The sequence below is a fragment of the Malus sylvestris genome, chromosome 12 (assembly GCF_916048215.2).
Source record: "Malus sylvestris chromosome 12, drMalSylv7.2, whole genome shotgun sequence".
NCBI classification, from domain to species: domain Eukaryota; kingdom Viridiplantae; phylum Streptophyta; class Magnoliopsida; order Rosales; family Rosaceae; genus Malus; species Malus sylvestris.
Window position 1 is genome coordinate 26,503,520 of NC_062271.1, and position 20,698 is coordinate 26,524,217.

A 20,698-nucleotide genomic window follows, 5' to 3' on the forward strand; every position below is an offset into this window, starting at 1 on the left:
ACGAAAGTTTTTACTGTTTTTGTCTGCCCGAAATTGCGAGCGTGCCACTACTAACAGTTTCCTTATCCCTTCTTATATTGTTCTGTTGCATGTTGTTCTAGTTTACTTCTTACGAAAGGAAGTTTAGATTTTTAGGTAATTTGTAGGTTGCAGTTACATGTTTGTTAGAAGTTGAGAGGTATTTTGTAACTGTTTTATTTACCCGAAAGCGCACTAGCCACTGGAACAGGCAGAGAGATTAGATATTACGAGCGTGCCACTATTAGCAGTTTCCTTACCTATTTATATCTTGTTCTATAATTCTGTTGCATGTTCTAGTTTGCTTCTTGTGAGAAAGAAAGCTGAGATTTAAGGTAATTTGTAGCTTGAAATTTGAATAGTTGTTGGATATTGCTCATTTGGGTTGGTTCCATAGGGTGTGAGAATGCTAAAGCTGAGAGCTTCTGGATGTGTCGTTGCTCTCCTGTGTTCTTGCTTCGTGCTGTTTGCCGTTGCACAAGTTACAAATCCTTCAGAAGGTGAAGTTTTGGCTCAATCCTTGCTGCTTTATACGATGAGATTGAAGAGTATAACTTATGGTTTGTGCCCTTCTGCAGTCAATGTACTGGGAGCAGTCAAGAGCAGATTAATTGATCCTAAGAATCATCTAAGGAATTGGGACGATGGGGATCCTTGCGACTCTCATTGGACCGGAGTTTTCTGTTTTGATGCTGTTGGGGATGATGGATACTTGCACCTCCTGGAACTGTATGTATTTGTTTTCATACTGCTCTATCGCTTTTAAATAACGTAAGTGCTGTCTGTCACTGAATTTTATTCATAATCGTAATTTGATGCAGCCGACTGCTGAATATGAATCTCTCAGGAACTTTAGCACCCGAGCTTGGCCAACTATCCCAACTTCACATATTGTGAGTTTTTGTACAGTTTCTTCGGATTATCGTTTAGTATTTTCTAATTAGATGACATTTATATTTCCTCTTTGCTGCCAGAGATTTCATGTGGAATGAATTAAGTGGAACTATACCGAAGGAGATCGGAAACATTCTGTTGATGCACAAAATCAGCGAAGACTTTGGTACAACAGAAAGTGTCAGGTTTTGTGACCTTCGCTTGGTTGCTTCGGTCACTAGTGAGGATAAGTACGTAAATGAATAGAGACAGAGAAGTAAACACAGGATGTACGTGGTTCACCTAGATTGGCTACGTCCACGGAGTAGAGGAGTTCTTATTAGTAGTGAAGGGCTTACACAAGTACAAAGGATCAAGCTCTCAATTTAGTGAGTTCTTGTGAATGATTTAACACAAAATGGCATTAGGCAATATTGTGGGGGAATGACCCCTATTTATAGAAAAACTTGTAGCTTTGTCACATTGACATGTGTCATGTTATGATTGGTTCTTGATGTTGACACGTGCTGCGCTCTGATTGGCTTCTAATCTTGACACGTGTCGAGTAGTGATTGGCCTCCTGGTCGGAGGGGAACTCTTCTGGGTCCTTGACAGTATAGCGTTGGCCGGTGCTCGGTAGTTTCGGGATTGGTCAAGTATGGTACAAACAGTGCTCCCCTAAGTTCCCGAGTGAGGGAAACTCCTCGGTTGGGGACTTGCAAGATCCAATCCCTTGAGTAATCACGAAACTTCTAAGTACCGAAGTGTGGTCTGATCTTCATCTGCCCTTCTCTGGAAGTACCTTTCCTCCATCCGGGAATGGTGTACTTAGCTGATGTTGACGCACAAGGTAATGTATCAATTTCACTTGAAGCTTAGTTGTAGTTTCGGGCTTAGTCAAGTGTGATACAAACCCTATAGTAGGAGTCCCCCAAGTCGCCGAGCTAGGAGATCTGCCGAAAGAGGTGACAGACAAGGTAAGCAGTCAAACTTCCAAGTAAGCAACCCAGGATCAGAGGTTTGACGTCGGCTTCCGGTTGATTGTTCTCATTCTCCTTGTCTCTCATTCAACTGCCAGGATAAGGAGAAGCAAATGGATAAGAGATGATATGAGATACTTTTGCTTTTGAAGAAGTAACTTTCCACAGGCTTATTCTTGAACTGTGCTGGAGGGTTTTCTGGTGCCCTTCAGAGTATAAGGCCGACTCAAAAATTTGAGGGTCAAAACAAGTCCATCAAATCTAGAGTACGTTCGACCTTGATGATATGGGATACTTTTGCTGTTGACGGAATAATGAATGTGGTATGGAAAGGTGTCGTGCTGTAGTGATCTGTTTCAGCTCACCGTTGAACCTTCTGCTTCAATCTTTTGCATGGCAGAAGTGGTGTGCAACCTTTGCATTTAAATGGTCCTTCAGAACATTCCTTCATAGTGACTCATCCACGCTTGGCAGCTTCAGTGTAAAGAGCCAATATCTGATCAACTGTCATGAGGTATTTGTCGGTGGAATTCGTGACCTTGACAGCAGTTGAGGATGAGTACTCGAGAGCAATGCTAAGTAAGCAACCAGGCAAAGGCTCCAGGCAGTCAGTTCCAAATTGGAGGTTTGATTTCAGGTTCCGACTGACTGCTCTCTTTCTCCTTGTCCTGCAGGTGTGGACAAGGACAAAGACAAAGACAGGGAGAAAGCATGATATGGGATACTCTTGCTTTCGACCCTGATGATATGAGATACTCTTGTTCTTGGTGTGGCTTATTTGCTGAGGTATTATCGGGGGGAAATAAAGCTGAGTATTTCGAGAGGTTATGTTGAGGGTGCCTTTTCGAATGTGAGAAAGGGTTGAGCATTTTTGCAGGTTTGCCTGTCCGTTGAGGAGGGAGGTCAATGTATATAGGGATTTCCCAATAACAAGTAGTAATGCTATTCCTTTACCCTTCTTGGTCACAGCAATGTAGTGGGAGCTGCCAGCTTCACGTGTTTTAATTTTGTCAGAGCACTTTGAAAAAGTGGTATGTGGTATCTGGAAAGCTAATATTACGTGTGGAGATTACAGACAAGCTTTATCTAAGGAAATCTGGCTCTCGAAGTTCTGAGAGTTGTGCCTCTTCGGTTTTCGAACAAGCAATCCCGTCGAGGATCTGACTCTCGAGATTCGGAAAGCGGTGCTACTCCGGTTTTTGAGAAAGTAATTATGTTGGGAGTCTTTTCTCGAATGTGAGTAAAGGTTGGTCGTTCTTGCCAACCTGTCTTGCCACAAAACACGGAGGTCGACACACATAGGGACTTTCCAGTTGTCAAGCAGTGGTGCTGTTCCTTTACCCTTATGGGTAATAGTAGGGTAGCTGGCACTTCGAAATTCTCGTGCCTAAACTTTGTCAGAGATCTTTGACAAAGTTATATGTGGTACCCGAGGAGTTGATGGTGCATATGGAGAGCGGTGATTGATCAGTAAGATTCACGTGCTTTCTACTTCACCAGAAATCTTCGACAGATTGCCCGTAATTTCCGCAAAGCTGATTGTGCATGTGACAGGTGCTGACGAGGCTGCAAAAGCAGGTGCTTCTTCGATTTCTGAGATCGGCCCTCGTGGTCTCTAAGCAGCCCAGCTTTTGAGAAAGCATTCGCCTCTTCGATTTCTGAGATCGGCCCTCGTGGTCTCTGAGCAGCCCAGCTTTTGAGAAAGCAAACGCCTCTTCGATTTCTGAAGCTCCGTCGAGTGCAGATTTTTATAGAGGCTGGCATTAAGTTCCACAGCACACTTGAATCTCTACCAGTAGAAGCTCATTTCTTGCACTTCTAAGATCTTGATTTGTCTGACCTCTTCCTTCTTCAACACATTTGAAAATGTCTGGACCCTCCGACCGTCGTTTTGACTTGAACCTTGGAGAAGAGACAGCCACGCCTTCTCCAGACAACATATGGCGCCCATCCTTCATATCCCCTACTGGTCCTCTTACCGTTGGGGATTCTGTGATGAAGAATGATATGACCGCTGCAGTGGTGGCCAGGAACCTTCTCACTCCCAAAGATAACAGACTACTTTCCAAACGGTCTGATGAGTTGGCTGTTAAGGACTCTCTGGCTCTTAGTGTTCAGTGTGCAGGTTCTGTGTCTAATATGGCCCAACGCCTATTTGCTAGAACCCGCCAAGTTGAATCATTGGCTGCTGAAGTGATGAGTCTCAAACAGGAGATTAGAGGGCTCAAGCATGAAAATAAGCAGTTGCACCGGCTCGCCCATGACTATGCTACAAACATGAAGAGGAAGCTTGACCAGATGAAGGAATCTGATGGTAAGGTTTTACTTGATCATCAGCGGTTTGTGGGTTTGTTCCAAAGGCATTTATTGCCTTCGTCCTCTGGGGCTGTACCTGGTAATGAAGCTTCAAATGATGAACCTCCAATGCCTCCTCCTTCTGGGGTTTTGTCAAGTACTGAGGCTCCGGATAACCACCCTCCGGTGCTTTCTCTTTCTGGGGCTCTACCGACTGCTGAGACTTCCCCTAAGCAACCTTTGTGAAGGCTCCCTTTTGTTTGTTTATTTTGACTCATGTATATGTACATATTTGTGGCTTATCGAAAATATTAATAAATAAGCTTTGCTTCATTTCAACATATTGTGTTAAATACACCAAAGCCTTCTTCATAAAGTTCTTTGAATTTTTGCTTTTGTTGAAACCTGTATTGTTGAAGCTTTGTGAGTGAAGCATGTAGTTTGAGGTAGTGTTCCCTTAATTTCCCGAGTGAGGAAAACTTCTCGGTTGGAGACTTGAAAAATCCAAGTCACTGAGTAGTCACGAACTTTTGAGTACCAAGGCGTAGTAGCATATGGTGGGAGTCCCCCAAGTCTCTAGTCGAGGGAGTTGACGAATGAGGTGTCTTGCTAATAGTCCATGTCGTAAGTACCAAAACTTCATTCTTTTGTTTTCTAAGTGGTAGCCCCGGACTTTTTCTTCATAGATTTTGTTGATGAAGGTTGCTAGGCCCGAATAAGTGGAATTGCAGAAGGTGTAACCGTTGGTGCATTAACATCATAATGGAAGCATCACAATGATGGAAGCATCACAATGATGAAAGCATCATAATGATGAAAACACCATAATGATGAAACATCATAATGATGTTTCTTTGGTGGAATTGTTTTTCATTTCCCCTAACAACCGGAATTGTTTTTCAACATAACACCATCATCTGTAGGTCGAATCACAAAGTTGTCTTCATGAAAGTTGTTCGTTAATTCCTTAACTACAACATATCCAAATTGGAGAGCCATCAGAGCAGTACAACTCCAGAAATCCAGGTATGATGAGTGACTGTTTATCATTTGTCTGTCAACCCGTCAGATTTGTTGTGAGCTTTGAAACTCTATTTTCTCTTGCTCAGATCAGCATGCTTTCTTCATTGAAGTTGTTCCTCAGCTTGTGAACTACAACATATCCAAATTTGAGATCCCTCGGAGCTGTATAACTCAAGAAACTCAGGTATGATGAATGACTGGTTATTATTTTTCTGTCAACCCGTCAGATTTGTTGTGAGCTTCGAAACTCCATTTTCTCTTGTTCAGATCGGTATGCTTTCTTCATTGAAGTTGTTCCTCAGCTTGTGAACTACAACATATCCAAATTTGAGATCCCTCGGAGCTGTATAACTCAAGAAATTCAGGTATGATGAATGACTGGTTATTATTTGTCTGTCAACCCGTCAGATTTGTTGTGAGCTTCGAAACTCCATTTTCTCTTGTTCAGATCGGTATGCTTTCTTCATTGAAGTTGTTCCTCATCGACTCTTTCATAACATATCAAACATTCAGGATGAACTAACGGTTAAATATTTCCAGATCTTCGAAACATCACAACAGCTTCGAAATCTGCAAGAAGCCGACTATCATGTTTGGAGCTTCAACACTTTAATTTCCGTCGCTCAAACAGAAATGGTTCCTTCTTGAAAGTTGTTCATATGCTCAAGAACTATAGAGTGTCCAAAATTCAGCTCCATTGGAGAAGAGCAGAGGTTGCAGAAATTTGATAGATGAAAGGAGGCGGAAGAGGGAGAGAGAGAAAAAGTCTCTTGGGTTGGATTTCTATTTTGGGGCAGATTCCAATTTTTGTAGCACCTTCATTATTGATGAATTGCTTGTACTTTTGTCCATTATGAAATTTGGGACTTTGGCTTGTTGTTGGATCTATTATAATATGTTTGGGAACATATATAAGTGAATAAATAAGAAGGAAAATTTTGGGTCCTTGTGGGTGTAAAACAAAAAATGTTTATGTTTACCCAAGTGTTTTTGTACAAGTTCAAGGGCATCTTGGGTTTTTTGAACAAAATTTGTTTATTTGGAGCAAGGTTTTGTGTTGAAGCTTTGTAGGTGAAGCTTTGGTGTTGAAGCTTTGTGGGTGAAGCTTTGGAGGTGAAGCTTTTCGGGTGAAGCTTGTTGGGTGAAGCTTTTTAGGTGAAGCTTTGTGGGTGAAGCTTTTTAGGTGAAGCTTTTCGGGTGAAGCTTTTTGGGTGAAGCTTTTTAGGTGAAGCTTTTCGGGTGAAGCTTTTTGGGTGAAGCTTTTTAGGTGAAGCTTTTCGGGTGAAGCTTTTTGGGTGAAGCTTTTTTAGGTGAAGCTTTGATGGTGAAGCTTTGTGGGTGAAGCTTTTTAGGTGAAGCTTTTTGGGTGAAGCTTTTTAGGTGAAGCTTTGATGGTGAAGCTTTTTGGGTGAAGCTTTTTAGGTGAAGCTTTGTGGGTGAAGCTTTGGAGGTGAAGCTTTTCGGGTGAAGCTTTTTAGGTGAAGCTTTGATGGTGAAGCTTTTTGGGTGAAGCTTTTCGGGTGAAGCTTTTTGGGTGAAGCTTTTTAGGTGAAGCTTTTCGGGTGAAGCTTGTTGGGTGAAGCTTTTTAGGTGAAGCTTTGTGGGTGAAGCTTTTTAGGTGAAGCTTTTCGGGTGAAGCTTTTTGGATGAAGTTGTTTTTTTTTTTTTTTTTTTTTTTTTTGGCGCTTGACACGGTCTTCATTTGCTTGTTTTGTAGTGACTGTGGAAGACAGATTGCTTTCTGATTGAGAAGGGTTCCGGCATCGCTTGCTATGAATGTAAAAGAGTGAGGGCTGAGTTGGCTAAATTACCTCTTTATTGAATTCATTGCCAAATGGCCTTCATTACATAGGATGCCGAACGGCTATAGCTCAACACTTGTACATCGTGAGTCTATTTGTAGTAGTACTTCAAGTGATCAGCGTTCCATGGATGGCCAAGGGTCTTGCCATCGGAGCTTCTAAGTGTGTAAGAGCCAGGGCGACTGATGCCAATGACTTCATACGGTCCATCCCAGTTTGGACTAAGTGTGCCTTCACTCGGGACTCTGTCGCAGAGTAATCTTTTCTTTAAGACCCAGTCTCCTATTTTGAAAGAACGAGGCTTGACCCTAGAGTCATAATAGTTGGAGATGCGCTGCTTGTAGGCGACATTCCTCAAGTGAGCTTGGTTTCTGTGTTCCTCGACTAAATCCAAGTTGAGGGTGAGTTGTTTGTCATTTTCACTTTGAATGTAGTTCTGGACTCGGAATGTTGCTTGCTCGAGCTCAACAGGGACAACCGCCTCTGTGCCAAAGGCAAGTGAGAATGGAGTTTCTCCTGTTGAAGTCCGATATGAAGTGCGATATGACCAAAGAACTTGGGGTACAAATTCTGGCCAACAGCCTTTAGCTTTGTCCAAGCTGGTTTTCAAAGTGCGCTTGATTATTTTGTTGATGGCCTCAACTTGTCCATTAGACTGGGGATGAGCTGGAGAGGCAAAGCATAAGTTGATGTTGAACTTAGAGCAGAACAACCTGAACTTCTTGTTGTCAAACTGTCGCCCATTGTCAGTGACTATCGCATTGGGAATGCCGAATCTACAAAGGATGTTCTTCCACACGAAGTCTTCTATCTTTGCCTCAGTAATGGTTGCCAAGGGTTCTACTTCGGCCCACTTTGTGAAGTAGTCCACTGCAACGACTGCGTAACAGACTTTGCCCTTCCCTGCCGGCATTGGGCCGATCAAATCAAGTCCCCACTGGGCGAAGGGCCAAGGGCTGATCATAGGAGTAAGAGGCTCTGGAGGGGAATGAGGAATAGCCGCATATCGTTGACATTTGTCACATGAGCGGGATACTTTGATGGCATCCTGGTGGAGTGTTGGCCAGTAATATCCTTGGCGAAAAGTCTTGTGTGCTAGGGACCGAGATCCAGCATGATCTCCACAGACTCCCTCATGTATTTCCCGAAGGACGATTTCCGTCTCGGCAGGCGTAAGACACCTTAAGTATGGCAGGCTAAAACCTCGCTTATAGAGTTGATCATTGATGATCAGGTAGCGGGTAGACTTGTATCGAATTTGCTTAGCCTGGACTTTATCATTTGGGAGGGTGCCATGAGCAAGGAAATTATAGATCGGGGTGATCCAACTATCCCCCCGTTGTAAGTTGCATACTTCTGCGGCCATGGTGCTTGGTGTTGCCAACAGTTCGACATGAATTTTTCTTCCAATCTTGTCTTCCACAGCTGAGGCGAGGCGAGCCAGGGCGTCTGCATGACTGTTTGCCGCTCGAGGAACTTGGGTGATCTGGTAGTGGAAGTGCTTGAGCAAAAGTTGTGTTTGCGCAAGATATGCTGCCATGGAGCTGTCCTTAGCATCAAAGTTGTTGGTAACCTGGTTGACCACTAATTGGGAGTCACTGAAAATATCAATTTGTTTAACCCCGAGGTGTTTGGCCAAACGTAATCCTGCTAGAAGGGCTTCATACTCGGCCTCATTGTTTGATGCCTTGAATTTGAAACGAAGAGCATACTCCATTGCTACTTTGTCGGGCGTAGTCAAGACTAGTCCCGCTCCACAGCCCTGTTGGTTGGATGAGCCATCAACATACAGACTCCATGCTGAGGTCGTTGATTCTACTTTCTGAGCTTCCGATGGTAATGAAGCTACTGCTTCAGGTGTAGAAGCAATGTCAACAGGATATGTGAAGTCGGCGATGAAATCTGCTACTGCTTGGCCCTTCTCAGCTGGCTTTGGTTGGTAGGAGATGTCAAACTCACCCAACGCTATTGCCCATTTGATCATTCGCCCTGAAGTGTCAGGACTTTGGAGTATCTGTCGAAGAGGATAATTGGTAAGCACGATGATGGAGTGCGCTTGGAAGTAAGGGCGGAGTTTTCGAGCAGACATGACCAATGCCAGAGCCAATTTCTCAATGTTAGAGTACCGTGTCTCCGCATCTTGTAAGGCTTTGCTAGCGTAGTAGACAGGTCGCTCAATATTCCCATCCTTTCGAATGAGAACGGAACTTACGGCTGAAGCTGATACCGATAGGTAGATAATGAGAATGTCTCCTACCTCGGGCTTGGAGAGTAGAGGGGCTTTACTCATGTACTCCTTGAGGTTTTTGAATGCCTCGGCACATTCATCAGTCCATGTAATGTACTTCCTACTTCCCTTAAGTGCTTTAAAAAAGGGAGCACATTTGTCTGTGGCCTTAGAAATGAACCTGGTTAAGGCTGCCACCTTGCCAGTAAGGCTCTGGATGTCCTTTGAAGTTACCGGTTCCTTCATGTCGAGAATTGCTTTGATCTTCTCGGGATTAGCTTCAATGCCTCGTTGGCTAATCATGAAACCTAAGAATTTGCCAGAGCCTACGCCGAAGGCACATTTGTTGGGGTTTAACCTCATTCGATACCTCTTCAAAATAGTGAAAGTTTCATATAGGTTGGTGATGTGTTGGTCAGCATGTTTGCTCTTGACTAACATATCATCAACGTAAACTTCCATGCTCTTCCCAATCTGCTCGGCGAACATTGAGTTGACTAGTCTCTGATAAGTCGCTCCTGCATTCTTTAGGCCGAAAGGCATGACTTTGTAGCAGTATAGTCCTCTGTCGGTAGTGAAGGCTGTGTGTTCTTGATCCGAAGGGTTCATGAGGATTTGGTTGTATCCTGAGTAAGCATCCATGAAGCTCAGGAGTTCACACCCGGCCGTAGAGTCTATAAGTCTGTCAATAAGAGGAAGAGGGAAGCTATCTTTCGGACACCCTTTGTTTAGGTCGGTGTAGTCAACACACATTCTCCACAAGACCTTTTGAAGCAAAAGACTTTCTTTGGTCGGATTTTTCTTAACAAGGACCACATTTGCTACCCATGTCGGGTAATTGACTTCGCGGACAAAGCATATGCCTTTGAGTTTTTCAACTTCTGCTTTCATTGCCTCGTATCGTTCAGCGTCATAAGATCTTCGCTTCTGTCTCACCGGCTTGATCTTGGGGTCAATACTCAAACGACGACAGATGACATCGGGAGAGATGTCTGGCATGTCCTCGTATGACCAGGCGAAGACTTCAGTGTTCTCTTTCAAAAAAAAGATATCAATGCTAACCGAAGGGGTGGTGACAATGTGGTGCCAATCTTCACCATGCGATCTGGATAATCTCTTGAGATAGGTACCTTCTCCAACTCTTCAGCAGGTTGGGCTTGCTGGGTGAAAGAGTCATCTCGAGGATCATCGGGTTGATTGTTGCTATCAGGAAGATCCAAGTTCGCTTCATCTAGGCTGGTCTTTGTGACTTGGTCATGTACAGACAGGGTTTCCTTGGGTCCGGGCAAGTGTTGTTGCTTAACTGAAGTGTTGTAACATGATCGTGCACTAAGCTGATCTCCTCTGATGTAGCCGTTGCCATGGGGGGTTGGAAATTTCATCAACAGCATATGCGTGGATACCATAGCCTTGAGATCATTGATGCCTGTGCGCCCAAAGATGACATTGTATGCCGTTGGGCAGTCAACCACTAGGAAGTTAGTGGTAATGGTAGCCGTGTAAGGGCCTGTACCAATAGTAAAGGGTAAATGTATGCTCCCTAAGGGTTGCACGATATCACCGGAGAAGCTTATCAGATGAGAAATTGAGCGATCGAGCAAGTGTTCAGCTACACTGAGTGCCCTGAAAGCTTCGGCAAACATGATATTGACCGAAGCCCCTGTGTCTACGAGGATTCGTCGAACATCAAAGTTGGCTATGTGAGCCTCCACGATCAATGGGTCGTTATGAGGGTAGATGATGCCTCTTTCTTCCTCAGGGTAGAAACATATCGGATCCCAGTTAGGCTTTTGATACTTCCCTCCCCTGATGTCTTCCACGTGAAACACTTGGTGACCAGGCCTCAGAATTCGTTCACTGTTTTTCATGGCCCTATTGGAAGATTCAGATATGGGTGTGCCGCCGCTTATGGAATATATGACATTCACCTGGCGTTGGTTACGGTTATCCCTTTGAGGGTGAAGGAGGAATTGATCAATTTTTCCTTCTCGTGCCAAAGCTTCAATACGATCACGGAGGATGATACATTTCTCGCTATCATGGCCGTTATGCTCATGGTAGCAACAAAACATGCCCGCGTTATTCGGGGGGGTGTAATCTGGGTGCCTCGGCTTTGGCTTTGGTATCAGGTGAGCTATGCTGGGGTAAATGGCCGCGCATGTGGCATTCAAGGGCGTGTATGTCTCATACCTTGGGGTAGGGGGTATCTTGACGCGGGTTTGACCCACTGCATTGACTGCCTGGGGGCGAGCGTTATTGTGGCGATACCCTTGGTTATCGGGATAGTGTCCCTTACTCTTTTTACTGAAATGAGAGTGGTGAGGATGGAAATCCTTCCTCTTGCCTTGAAATTGATATGTCTGTTGTTTCGGCGAAGCATTATGCAAGGCATGGGGAGGTGCCACTGCTGTTTGGAAAGTCGAGGTCTTCTCATTTAGGTGAGTATGGCTTCCACCTCCCACTTGTTGATAAAGGATGATTGTAGGGGGTTTCTCCTGATATGTCTTTGCCTCGGCGGAGGCATGGTTATAAGCCTGCGCCATCACCTCAGAGTAAGTCTTCCAAGTATTGGCATTGATCATGTATTTAAAGAAACAATCACGTAGGCCTGCCGTGAAGGCTTTGAGGGCAGTCTTGTCGTCTGCCTCGGCACACCGGGAGTATTCATGGCTGAAGCGGCCAGCATACATACGTAATGACTCGTCTGGCTTCTGGCGGATAGTGTACAGGTCATCTGCAGAGTGCAAGCGATCGGTTTGGAAAATGTGTTGGGAAACAAATAGTTTCCTCAATTCCTCAAATGAGTCTACCGTCTCAGGTGTAAGACGACAATACCAATTTAGAGCTCCGCCAGAGAGGGTGGAGGGGAAGAGAAGACATCGCTCTTCGTCGGTGTGCATCCGGTATGCCATGGTGGACTCAAAGAGGTTAAGGTGCTCAATCGGGTCCTCTTTTCCAGTATAAAGTTGCAAGCCAAGCTTTTGCTTTGTCTTTGCTTGAAGGGGGGTGTTGAGGATCCTCCTTGTAAGAGGGCCAGGCCTGGGTTGGTTCCAGTCAGGTATTTCAGCCTGACGTTCAGCCTTCAACTTGTTTACTTCCTCAATAAGTTGTAGGACAAGGGGGTCCTGAGCGGAGTTATGTGCCACTGGAGCTTTCTTTCGTAAATCTCCATCTCCTCTTGGAATTAGGAAGGTTTGATCAAGGGCATGTGATTTTTCCCTGGACTCGTTGTACTGGCTTCCAGGGTATGTCTGTCGGAACACCTCTGAGTCCCCTGTACCCTCATGTCTCTCTAGGACTTGTTGCCCCTTCCCCAAATTGGTGGTCGGCTCGGGCCGTGGCAGGGGACCGAGTCTCTCAGAAATCCTTGGGTCATTGATCTTTGAGCTTATATGGATGGAATTCTCTCGACGTTGCTTCAGGAAATCCCGACAATCGCGAAAGACGGCTTTCGATCCTTCTGCCCCTTCAGCAAAGATGTGTCTCCCTCCACTTCTCATGGTTCGGGTCGAAGCAACTGGGTTAAGAGAAGCCTCATGTTGATTATCAAGTCGAGGGGTAATCTGTTCCCTATCAGGGATATCTATGTCGAATGCATGTGACCCTCCATGTTGGAGGGCACCCAGTTGATGGTTGACTTCCACGGGGGCAACAAGCTCGCGTGTCTGAGCTTGCCTAGCTTCGTGGAGTGTCTCGAAGAGCTTCTCATATTGCTCCTGGAGGACCTCATTCCTCATTGCTATCTTGTTGTTCTGAGCTTCCAACTCATCGACTTTAGCTTGAAGAAGAACTCGTTTTCCTTCCTTCTTTCGTTGTTTCGCACTATGTGCAAGGGGGGTGTCATTCTGTGTGCTGTGGCTTCCTTCGCTTCCCATGTTGGAGAGGGATGCCTGATCAAAAGAAAGTGTACGAATGATAGAAACCAGCTTGACACAGCTGAAGAGAGTAGGAATAAGTGTCGTTTCCCACAGACGGCGCCAAATGTTGATGCACAAAATCAGCGAAGACTTTGGTACAACAGAAAGTGTCAGGTTTTGTGACCTTCGCTTGGTTGCTTCGGTCACTAGTGAGGATAAGTACGTAAATGAATAGAGACAGAGAAGTAAACACAGGATGTACGTGGTTCACCTAGATTGGCTACGTCCACGGAGTAGAGGAGTTCTTATTAGTAGTGAAGGGCTTACACAAGTACAAAGGATCAAGCTCTCAATTTAGTGAGTTCTTGTGAATGATTTAACACAAAATGGCATTAGGCAATATTGTGGGGGAATGACCCCTATTTATAGAAAAACTTGTAGCTTTGTCACATTGACATGTGTCATGTTATGATTGGTTCTTGATGTTGACACGTGCTGCGCTCTGATTGGCTTCTAATCTTGACACGTGTCGAGTAGTGATTGGCCTCCTGGTCGGAGGGGAACTCTTCTGGGTCCTTGACAGTATAGCGTTGGCCGGTGCTCGGTAGTTTCGGGATTGGTCAAGTATGGTACAAACACATTCCATCCTTGAAACTCTTGTAAGTTTGAGTTCATGTTGTTTTGTCAACGTATTTTTGTACATCCACCCTATTCATATAAAGAAATATCAACATAAATCACTGTTTTAAGGTACAAAATTTATTATCTTTTCGTTGTGATGCATTTTTATGCAGGCTCTTGAATGGAAACAAACTATCTGGTTCCTTGCCTCCTGAGCTCGGTTATCTTACAAAATTAACTAGACTGCAAGTCGATCAGAACTATATTTCAGGTCCAATTCCAAAATCATTTGCTAACATGGCCAGTTTAAAACATTTGTAAGTACATGTTCAAGCTAAATACTACTTAAAGTCAGGTTACGTTTTACATTTCTCATGTTTGACAGCTTCATGTACCTTGCTTCGCAGCCACTTGAACAACAACTCCTTCAGTGGTCAAATTCCGCCTGAGCTTTCTAAAGCATCCAATCTTCTTCACTTGTGAGATTTTATATTGTCTTGTTCTTGTATAATTTTCTTGTGTTGTTTTTGGACGTCGTCAGTATTGATCCTTGTTGACTGATTCCTGACTGCGTACATTTGACACAAAATTTTACAGGCTGTTCGATAGTAATAACTTATCCGGATATCTACCACCAGAATTCTCCATGTTACCGAATGCGCGCATCATGTATGTCATAATCCGACACTGTCTGCATTTTTAATTTGGAGTAACTTGTTTTCTTCTTGGTTGACAGAAATAATATCTTTCTTTATATATGTTGTTCCTTCCATTTTTCAGTCAGTGCGATAACAACAACTTCAGGGGGACTGAGATTCCAGCCTCTTATGGAAACCTTTTCAGATTAACAAAACTGTAAGTTCTTTTATTACTTCCCCTTCTTTGATTCCAGTATTTCTGCTTCTCGGGATGCTTTATTTTGCGTTTATTAGGAATTGGCAGAAGTCTTAGGAATTGCAGTTTGCAGGGAGAAATTCCTGACTTTAGCAGGATAGCTAACCTTAGTTATATGTAAGTATTGATATGGTTCAACGACCTTCAATCAGCACCATAATGCGTTTATTTAGTCTTCCATTCATGCTCCTATTGCCTAACCTTTTACTGTCTTCATGACACAGAGATCTAAGCCGGAATCAACTTTCTGGATCCATACCGTCACACAGACTTTCTCACAATATAACAACAATGTATGTTGCTGGCCTGAGTAGACTTGTAACATGTTCTATGTTTACTTCGCTTTGGTTCATCAGTATGTTAAATTTAAATGAATGAGGCACAAGAAAATTATTAGATATCACTTTCTGTAGTTACTATGGTTGATTTAAGCAGCTTTCTTGTTGACATACTCGTTACTATCGCAGCATTCTGTCAGACAACATCCTTAATGGATCGATTCCTGAGAGTTTTTATGATCTTCCAGCTCTTCAGAAAGTGTAAGCATCTGTCTACTTCCCTAAATTTTTGTTTCGGATTGTATATGAACACTATATCAGATTCTTATAATGATTCTATTACAGGTCGCTCCACGACAATTTTATTACGGGTTCTGTCCCTGCTATGTGGCGGAATATACCTTTCAGTCCAAAAGCTAGATTTGCACTGTATGTTCCTCGAGCAGAAAGAGCACCATAACCTTTTAAATTAATAATTAGATTTCTTCGAGTGCTTTTCCTTTTTAGTGACCTTTGATTTAAATTTTGTAATGAATTATAGCAAGATTTTAGAGTGGAATTTATATGCTAGTCGATTATTGCAGTGATCTTCGGCGCAATTTTCTTTCACAAATATCGGAAGAGCTAAATCCTCCTGCAAATGTCACCTTGAGGTATGAAAATTATTAGCAAAATTACATCTTGTTTTACTTCGATAATTTCAGATTCTTACTTATAGCAGCATTTCTCAGGCTTGAAGGAAATCCTGTCTGCAAGAATGCAAGTGTACCAAATATAGGCCAGTTCTGTCGATCTGAAGCTGGAGGAGACGAGATCTCTGAAAACTCGATAAACTCCACTCAACCAAAGACCTGCCCTAGCGAAGCATGTCCAACAGACTACTTCTACGAATATGTCCCATCTTCCCCAGTTCCATGCTTTTGTGCATCACCTTTAAGAGTTGAATATCGTCTAAAAAGTCCGAGTTTTTCATATTTTGGTCCTCATAAACACAATTTTGAAATCTACTTAACTGGTGTTCTCAACCTGAGCCTTTATCAATTATCAATTGATTCATTTGTCTGGCAAGAAGGGCCTCGTTTGCTGATGCATATGAAGTTTTTTCCTATGTTCATCAATCCACACTTGAATTTATTTAATGCAAGTGAGGTTCAGCGATTGAGACGCACGCTTACATCATGGGATGTTCCTCCAACTGATTTCTTTGGACCGTATGAGCTTCTCAATTTCACTCTGCTGGGACCTTATTCGAACAGTACGTATTCTATCCCAAACGTCTTTATTTTTTATCTTTCAAAGTCGTCTGGATATTTTGCTGCATTTTTATATTTGCTTGGAATTGGATTCCCTTATTTTTACGTGTTAGTAACTTTGACAAATTGATAGCCTTGATAGCATGTCATAAAGACGAGAACATGTTTCTAATTCTTGGTTGAGTAACTTATTGTTTCGTTGTTATAGTGATTGTTGAGCGGCAAAAGGCGAGCATTAGCAAGAGAGCTTTAGCAGGTGTTATAGTAGGATGCATTGCTGCTGTTGTCATTATTCCTGCAATAGCCATGCTTGTGACCAAAAGATATGTCAAACACCGTTACCCACCACCATCACGGAGATATTCATGTAAGCTCTTAATTGTAATTGATAAGACCAAATTTTGAAGATGCTATTCCGGTGACTATCATCCTAGAAAGTAGAATGAAGTCGTTACCGCTCTTTGCAGCCTTAAAGATCTCTATGAGAATTGACGGTGTAAAGGCGTTCACTTTCAAAGAAATGCAAGTAGCTACTCAGAATTTCAATACTTCAATGCAACTTGGACGAGGAGGCTACGGGAAAGTTTACAAAGGCATTTTGTCCGATAACACAGCTGTAGCCATAAAGCTTGCAGAAGAAGGATCCTTACAGGGCCAAAAGGAGTTCTTGACCGAGATAGAACTGCTATCAAGGGTACATCACCGAAACCTAGTCTCTTTGGTGGGATATTGTGATGAAGAAGGGGAGCAGGTATGAAGCTTGCAGTCATGAACAATTACTCATCGCTGTTGCTTGCACTATAAGTTGCAGCTGGTTTTTCTTATGATTTGCTTGTATCTTTAATCAAATTATATCTTCTTGTTGCTTGTGCAGATGCTGGTTTACGAGTTTATGCCTAATGGTACCTTACACGACTGGCTTTGGGGTACGAAAATTTCCAGCATTCCCAGTTTCTTAAATGACTAATCGTATTCATGTGTGCGTATCTGGATACTCGTCTTCTAAAGTTTTGTACTCACTATGATATGACAGTTAAAGCCAAGGGAAGCCTGGACTTCACTATGAGGTTACGCATTGCATTAGGTTCCGCTAAAGGCATCCTTTATCTCCATACCGAGGCAAATCCTCCAATATTCCACCGGGATATCAAAGCCAGCAACATACTCTTGGACTCCAACCTCGTGGCCAAAGTGGCGGATTTTGGACTCTCGCGACTTGCACCTCCGCAGGATGATGAAGGGACCGGGACCTCTTATGTATCTACAGTTGTGAAAGGAACGCCGGTATGTTAAAATCATGCAAAGCATATGAACCAGCTGTAGAATTACAAATAAGCGTCAAGAAGCGTTGTTTAATTCATAACTCTTTTGTTTTTGAATCATACATTGCAGGGTTACATTGATCCAGAGTATTTCCTGACCAATAAGTTGACGGACAAAAGCGATGTCTATAGCCTAGGAATCGTGTTTCTGGAGCTCCTTACCGGCGGTCAGCCAATTTCACACGGCAAAAACATAGTTCGAGAGGTACCATTGAGACATCACTTCTTTGGGATTTCTGTTGCTGAGATTTTGTCTGAAAAATGCACCAGTGTTCGGCATGCTGACACAGATCCTGTCTCAACACACCGAGCACTAATATTTATTCGCTGAGGCTAATAATCGCGAAATTATATTCATCTTTTTCAGGTGAATCTGGCTTATCAGGCAGGGCTGGTGTTCTCAATCATAGACAAAAGAATGGGATCCTATCCATCCAAATGTGTTGAGAGGTTTCTAGATTTGGCCCTCAGATGTTGTAACGAAAAGCCAGATAAGCGGCCTCATATGCTGGAAGTGGTGAGGGAGATCGAAAACATACTCAAAATCATGCCGGCTACCAACACCATGTTCTCGCCATCTACTTCCTCGTACAGTGACCAGTCACCAACCTCGTCGTCCTTCATGACCGGAGACCGATCCAACATGTCCTCCAGCCTGCTGGCAGGAAGTGATCTAACCAGTGGCGTTGTCCCGACCATAAAGCCTCGATGAAGAAAAGTTTATACACACATGTCCCTCTCACTATAATCCCCTCGCACGCTGGCCAAGTGACACTGTATATATACCAACTAGGAAAAGTGCCCGCGCAATGCTACGGGTGTTTAAATCGTATAAAATATGTAGAATGTTATACTGTGTACATATACTATTTACATACATGTGAAATCTATTTACAACCCTAAAAAAAGGTTTCAACTTTGACATAACAAAAACAGTTTGGACAAATCTTAGCAAGAATTAACTAATATATATGAAGGGATCCCCTATAATGATAGTTTGCACAACCGACTTTTAATATAGCTAGAAGTAGAAAATGAAAAACCTTTCCTTCTGTCAGAATGAAAGTAGTAATGGTAACATCAGTTCCAGACATATTTTAAGTGTCGAATATAGGAGCATACTTATTAGCTATTGGATTATATTTCGTCAATAACAAATAGCCAATTTCCTCACCATTTTTCTATAGCTTCATAGTAGGCATAGTTTGAGCTAGTAACAAATCTCTCCACTTTTTTTAGATAGTTTTGAGCAATCTGTGATTCCCATGAGACACCTTTGCCTAACATCTCAATGCTAAATCATCAGGAAATCCAGGAATAAGACATTGGTGCAAAAATTCTCTATACTCCAAAACAATCCCAAAATGGGCACCCTAGAATTGTAAAGATAATGTCTGTTTGCTCCCTAAACCCGCCATGGGCCTTGCGGGCAAGCCGGGGATTTACTTCACATACGAGATTGGTGGGTGCGGGCGTGCCACTACTAGATGCCGCTAGTAGACGGGATTTGATTGATTGAGGTTGCGCCTGAGTTTGACTTCGAACCAAGAGATTGTGCCATTGAGTGGGAGTTACTCAAATTAAGGTTCTTTGTTTGCCTTAAAAATAAGGACTTTACTTATATGGAGAGATAGAACAATATGTAAATGACAAGGTTGCTTGGAAATATAAATGATAGAGGAAAGTGACTAGTATATTGCAGATTGCTTGTAGATTAAATGACTGAAAGAGGGTTGTACATAAAAGCTACAAATCAGATCGATACTACAAGTGAGTAGCAAAGCTAATAAACAAGAAAAGCAAAGGATGCTTGGCTAAAAATAAATGTCTACAAGGAAGCTGATGAGCTAATTTGAGTAGAGTTTTGATTGGTTGTTTTGAGTGTCCATAATCCTTGTGTTTGGGCTTCTTTAAATAGAGATCTGGAGGAAACCCCATGTTGAAGACACTGCATCTGCCCGAAAGAAACTTGGGCAGTTTGTATTTCACTTGTCAACTTGCATGGAGAAATAATATTAAAAGGGGAACTTGCATTTCCACCACATGCTTTCATCACATGTCTTCCCACTTGTAATAAACTAACATTTAAAAGAAGCAAGTTGGCTTCTTTCACATGTTCTCTGCATCCACATCCGTATGTTGCCTTCCAACCCTTTTGCAAGCATGCAATTTGTTGATCAAACAAAGGCTTGACAAACTTCCACCACCCAAACAAATAGGAGAAACAATATTATAGTGTCAAACCCCTCCACTTGATAGCTAAATATCTTCAAAGTTAGTCTTCTTGCTCATTTATCCTCCAAATGCCATATTTTACCCAAATTGCTCAAATAAGTAAAAATAGGTATATTTTGAGTGCAAGCAATGTCTTTATCAAATTTTCAATTAATTACAGCAAAACCCAAAACTTAAATAGTTTTAATGATCTTACGGGACCACTCATCAGCAAGCTCATGGTTCTTAGAACCTAACACCAAGGTCTTCCAACCTCTTTCCACGGTGGCCATCATAACCTGTTTGCTCTCTGTCCACACCCGCACCCTCTTGGACTCGACATACATAGCCGAAGACAATGTCCTAGAAGGCCCAATAGTGGCTGCAGAAGAAGAGTTCTTAGCAATCATTTAATGTATGTGTGATGAAGTGAATTTGCAAATGTTCCATATATCTGCAAACATTAATCAACAAACAAAAAAATATAACAAAATGATAATTAAATTGACTGAAAATATTCATTTTTTTATATTTTGATGAGCACATTGAGCAGCAAGGATGCACAGTAACCTATGGTTACAGCCCAAGGAAGTAGAATGCAACACAGTAGCAACCATCTTCTTCTAAGGAATGTTGGAGATATAATCTAGGAACCATCGAAGGTATTCAGGCTAAAGAAAAACACCATCAAATCTCAAAAAAAATAAAGACAAAGAAAATTTCTCAAAAACAGTTAATTTAGTAGAACCTAATTGAACACTCATAAATTCAAGAATCCTTGTCAATTATATTCATAGAATTTCCAAAACACAGCTCATCTCAAGCAAAATGATCCAAGGAATCCCTTAGGACCATGTTAACACAGAGCTCTTAAAGCTTTGGTCAAAGAACAAAAAAAAAAAAAAAAAAAAAAAACCTTGTACAGTTCTCTAATTGAAAGCCAATTGCAAGCTGCAAAAAGAGATTTATCTTATTTTAGCAAAATGAATTCCAAATGGCCACAAACCAATGCCTTGACCAAAATGAATTCCACTCAAGTGT

At 42.6% G+C, this 20,698-nt stretch overlaps 2 protein-coding genes and 1 long non-coding RNA gene across 20 annotated transcripts in view; 2 read left to right on the forward strand and 1 right to left on the reverse strand.

Annotated features, from left to right (window-relative positions):
* LOC126594349 (general transcription and DNA repair factor IIH subunit TFB5) overlaps window positions 1-20,698 on the reverse strand; it is a 31,965-nt gene that overhangs the window by 8,927 nt on the left and 2,340 nt on the right. The gene's annotated exons all lie outside the window — the stretch shown is intronic.
* Window positions 1-20,698, forward strand: part of LOC126594340 (probable LRR receptor-like serine/threonine-protein kinase At1g06840) — a 34,768-nt gene that overhangs the window by 283 nt on the left and 13,787 nt on the right. The window contains exons 1-21 of one of the 5 annotated variants that reach the window (XM_050260584.1): window positions 196-518; window positions 597-747; window positions 840-911; window positions 993-1,042; window positions 13,713-13,734; window positions 13,870-14,013; window positions 14,104-14,175; window positions 14,294-14,365; window positions 14,477-14,551; window positions 14,639-14,707; window positions 14,815-14,883; window positions 15,058-15,129; window positions 15,214-15,297; window positions 15,453-15,521; window positions 15,600-16,123; window positions 16,330-16,488; window positions 16,589-16,872; window positions 16,996-17,047; window positions 17,155-17,405; window positions 17,514-17,648; window positions 17,811-18,376. The exons of 1 other annotated variant lie outside the window; for it this stretch is intronic. In XM_050260584.1, the coding sequence (XP_050116541.1) occupies window positions 425-518; window positions 597-747; window positions 840-911; window positions 993-1,042; window positions 13,713-13,734; window positions 13,870-14,013; window positions 14,104-14,175; window positions 14,294-14,365; window positions 14,477-14,551; window positions 14,639-14,707; window positions 14,815-14,883; window positions 15,058-15,129; window positions 15,214-15,297; window positions 15,453-15,521; window positions 15,600-16,123; window positions 16,330-16,488; window positions 16,589-16,872; window positions 16,996-17,047; window positions 17,155-17,405; window positions 17,514-17,648; window positions 17,811-18,155 (2,865 nt within the window). In that variant the 5' untranslated portion in view covers window positions 196-424 and the 3' untranslated portion in view covers window positions 18,156-18,376. Of the gene's footprint in view, window positions 1-62; window positions 147-195; window positions 519-596; window positions 748-839; window positions 912-992; window positions 1,043-13,712; window positions 13,735-13,869; window positions 14,014-14,103; window positions 14,176-14,293; window positions 14,366-14,476; window positions 14,552-14,638; window positions 14,708-14,814; window positions 14,884-15,057; window positions 15,130-15,213; window positions 15,298-15,452; window positions 15,522-15,599; window positions 16,124-16,329; window positions 16,489-16,588; window positions 16,873-16,995; window positions 17,048-17,154; window positions 17,406-17,513; window positions 17,649-17,810; window positions 18,377-20,698 lie in introns of those variants that run through there. 3 more of the 5 variants (XM_050260591.1, XM_050260590.1, XM_050260585.1) reach the window with 3 other exon arrangements.
* On the forward strand, window positions 6,249-7,312 carry LOC126594351 (uncharacterized). Its single transcript, XR_007613220.1, has 3 exons — window positions 6,249-6,372; window positions 6,415-6,639; window positions 6,808-7,312. It is a non-coding gene; the product is annotated as an uncharacterized LOC126594351 (long non-coding RNA).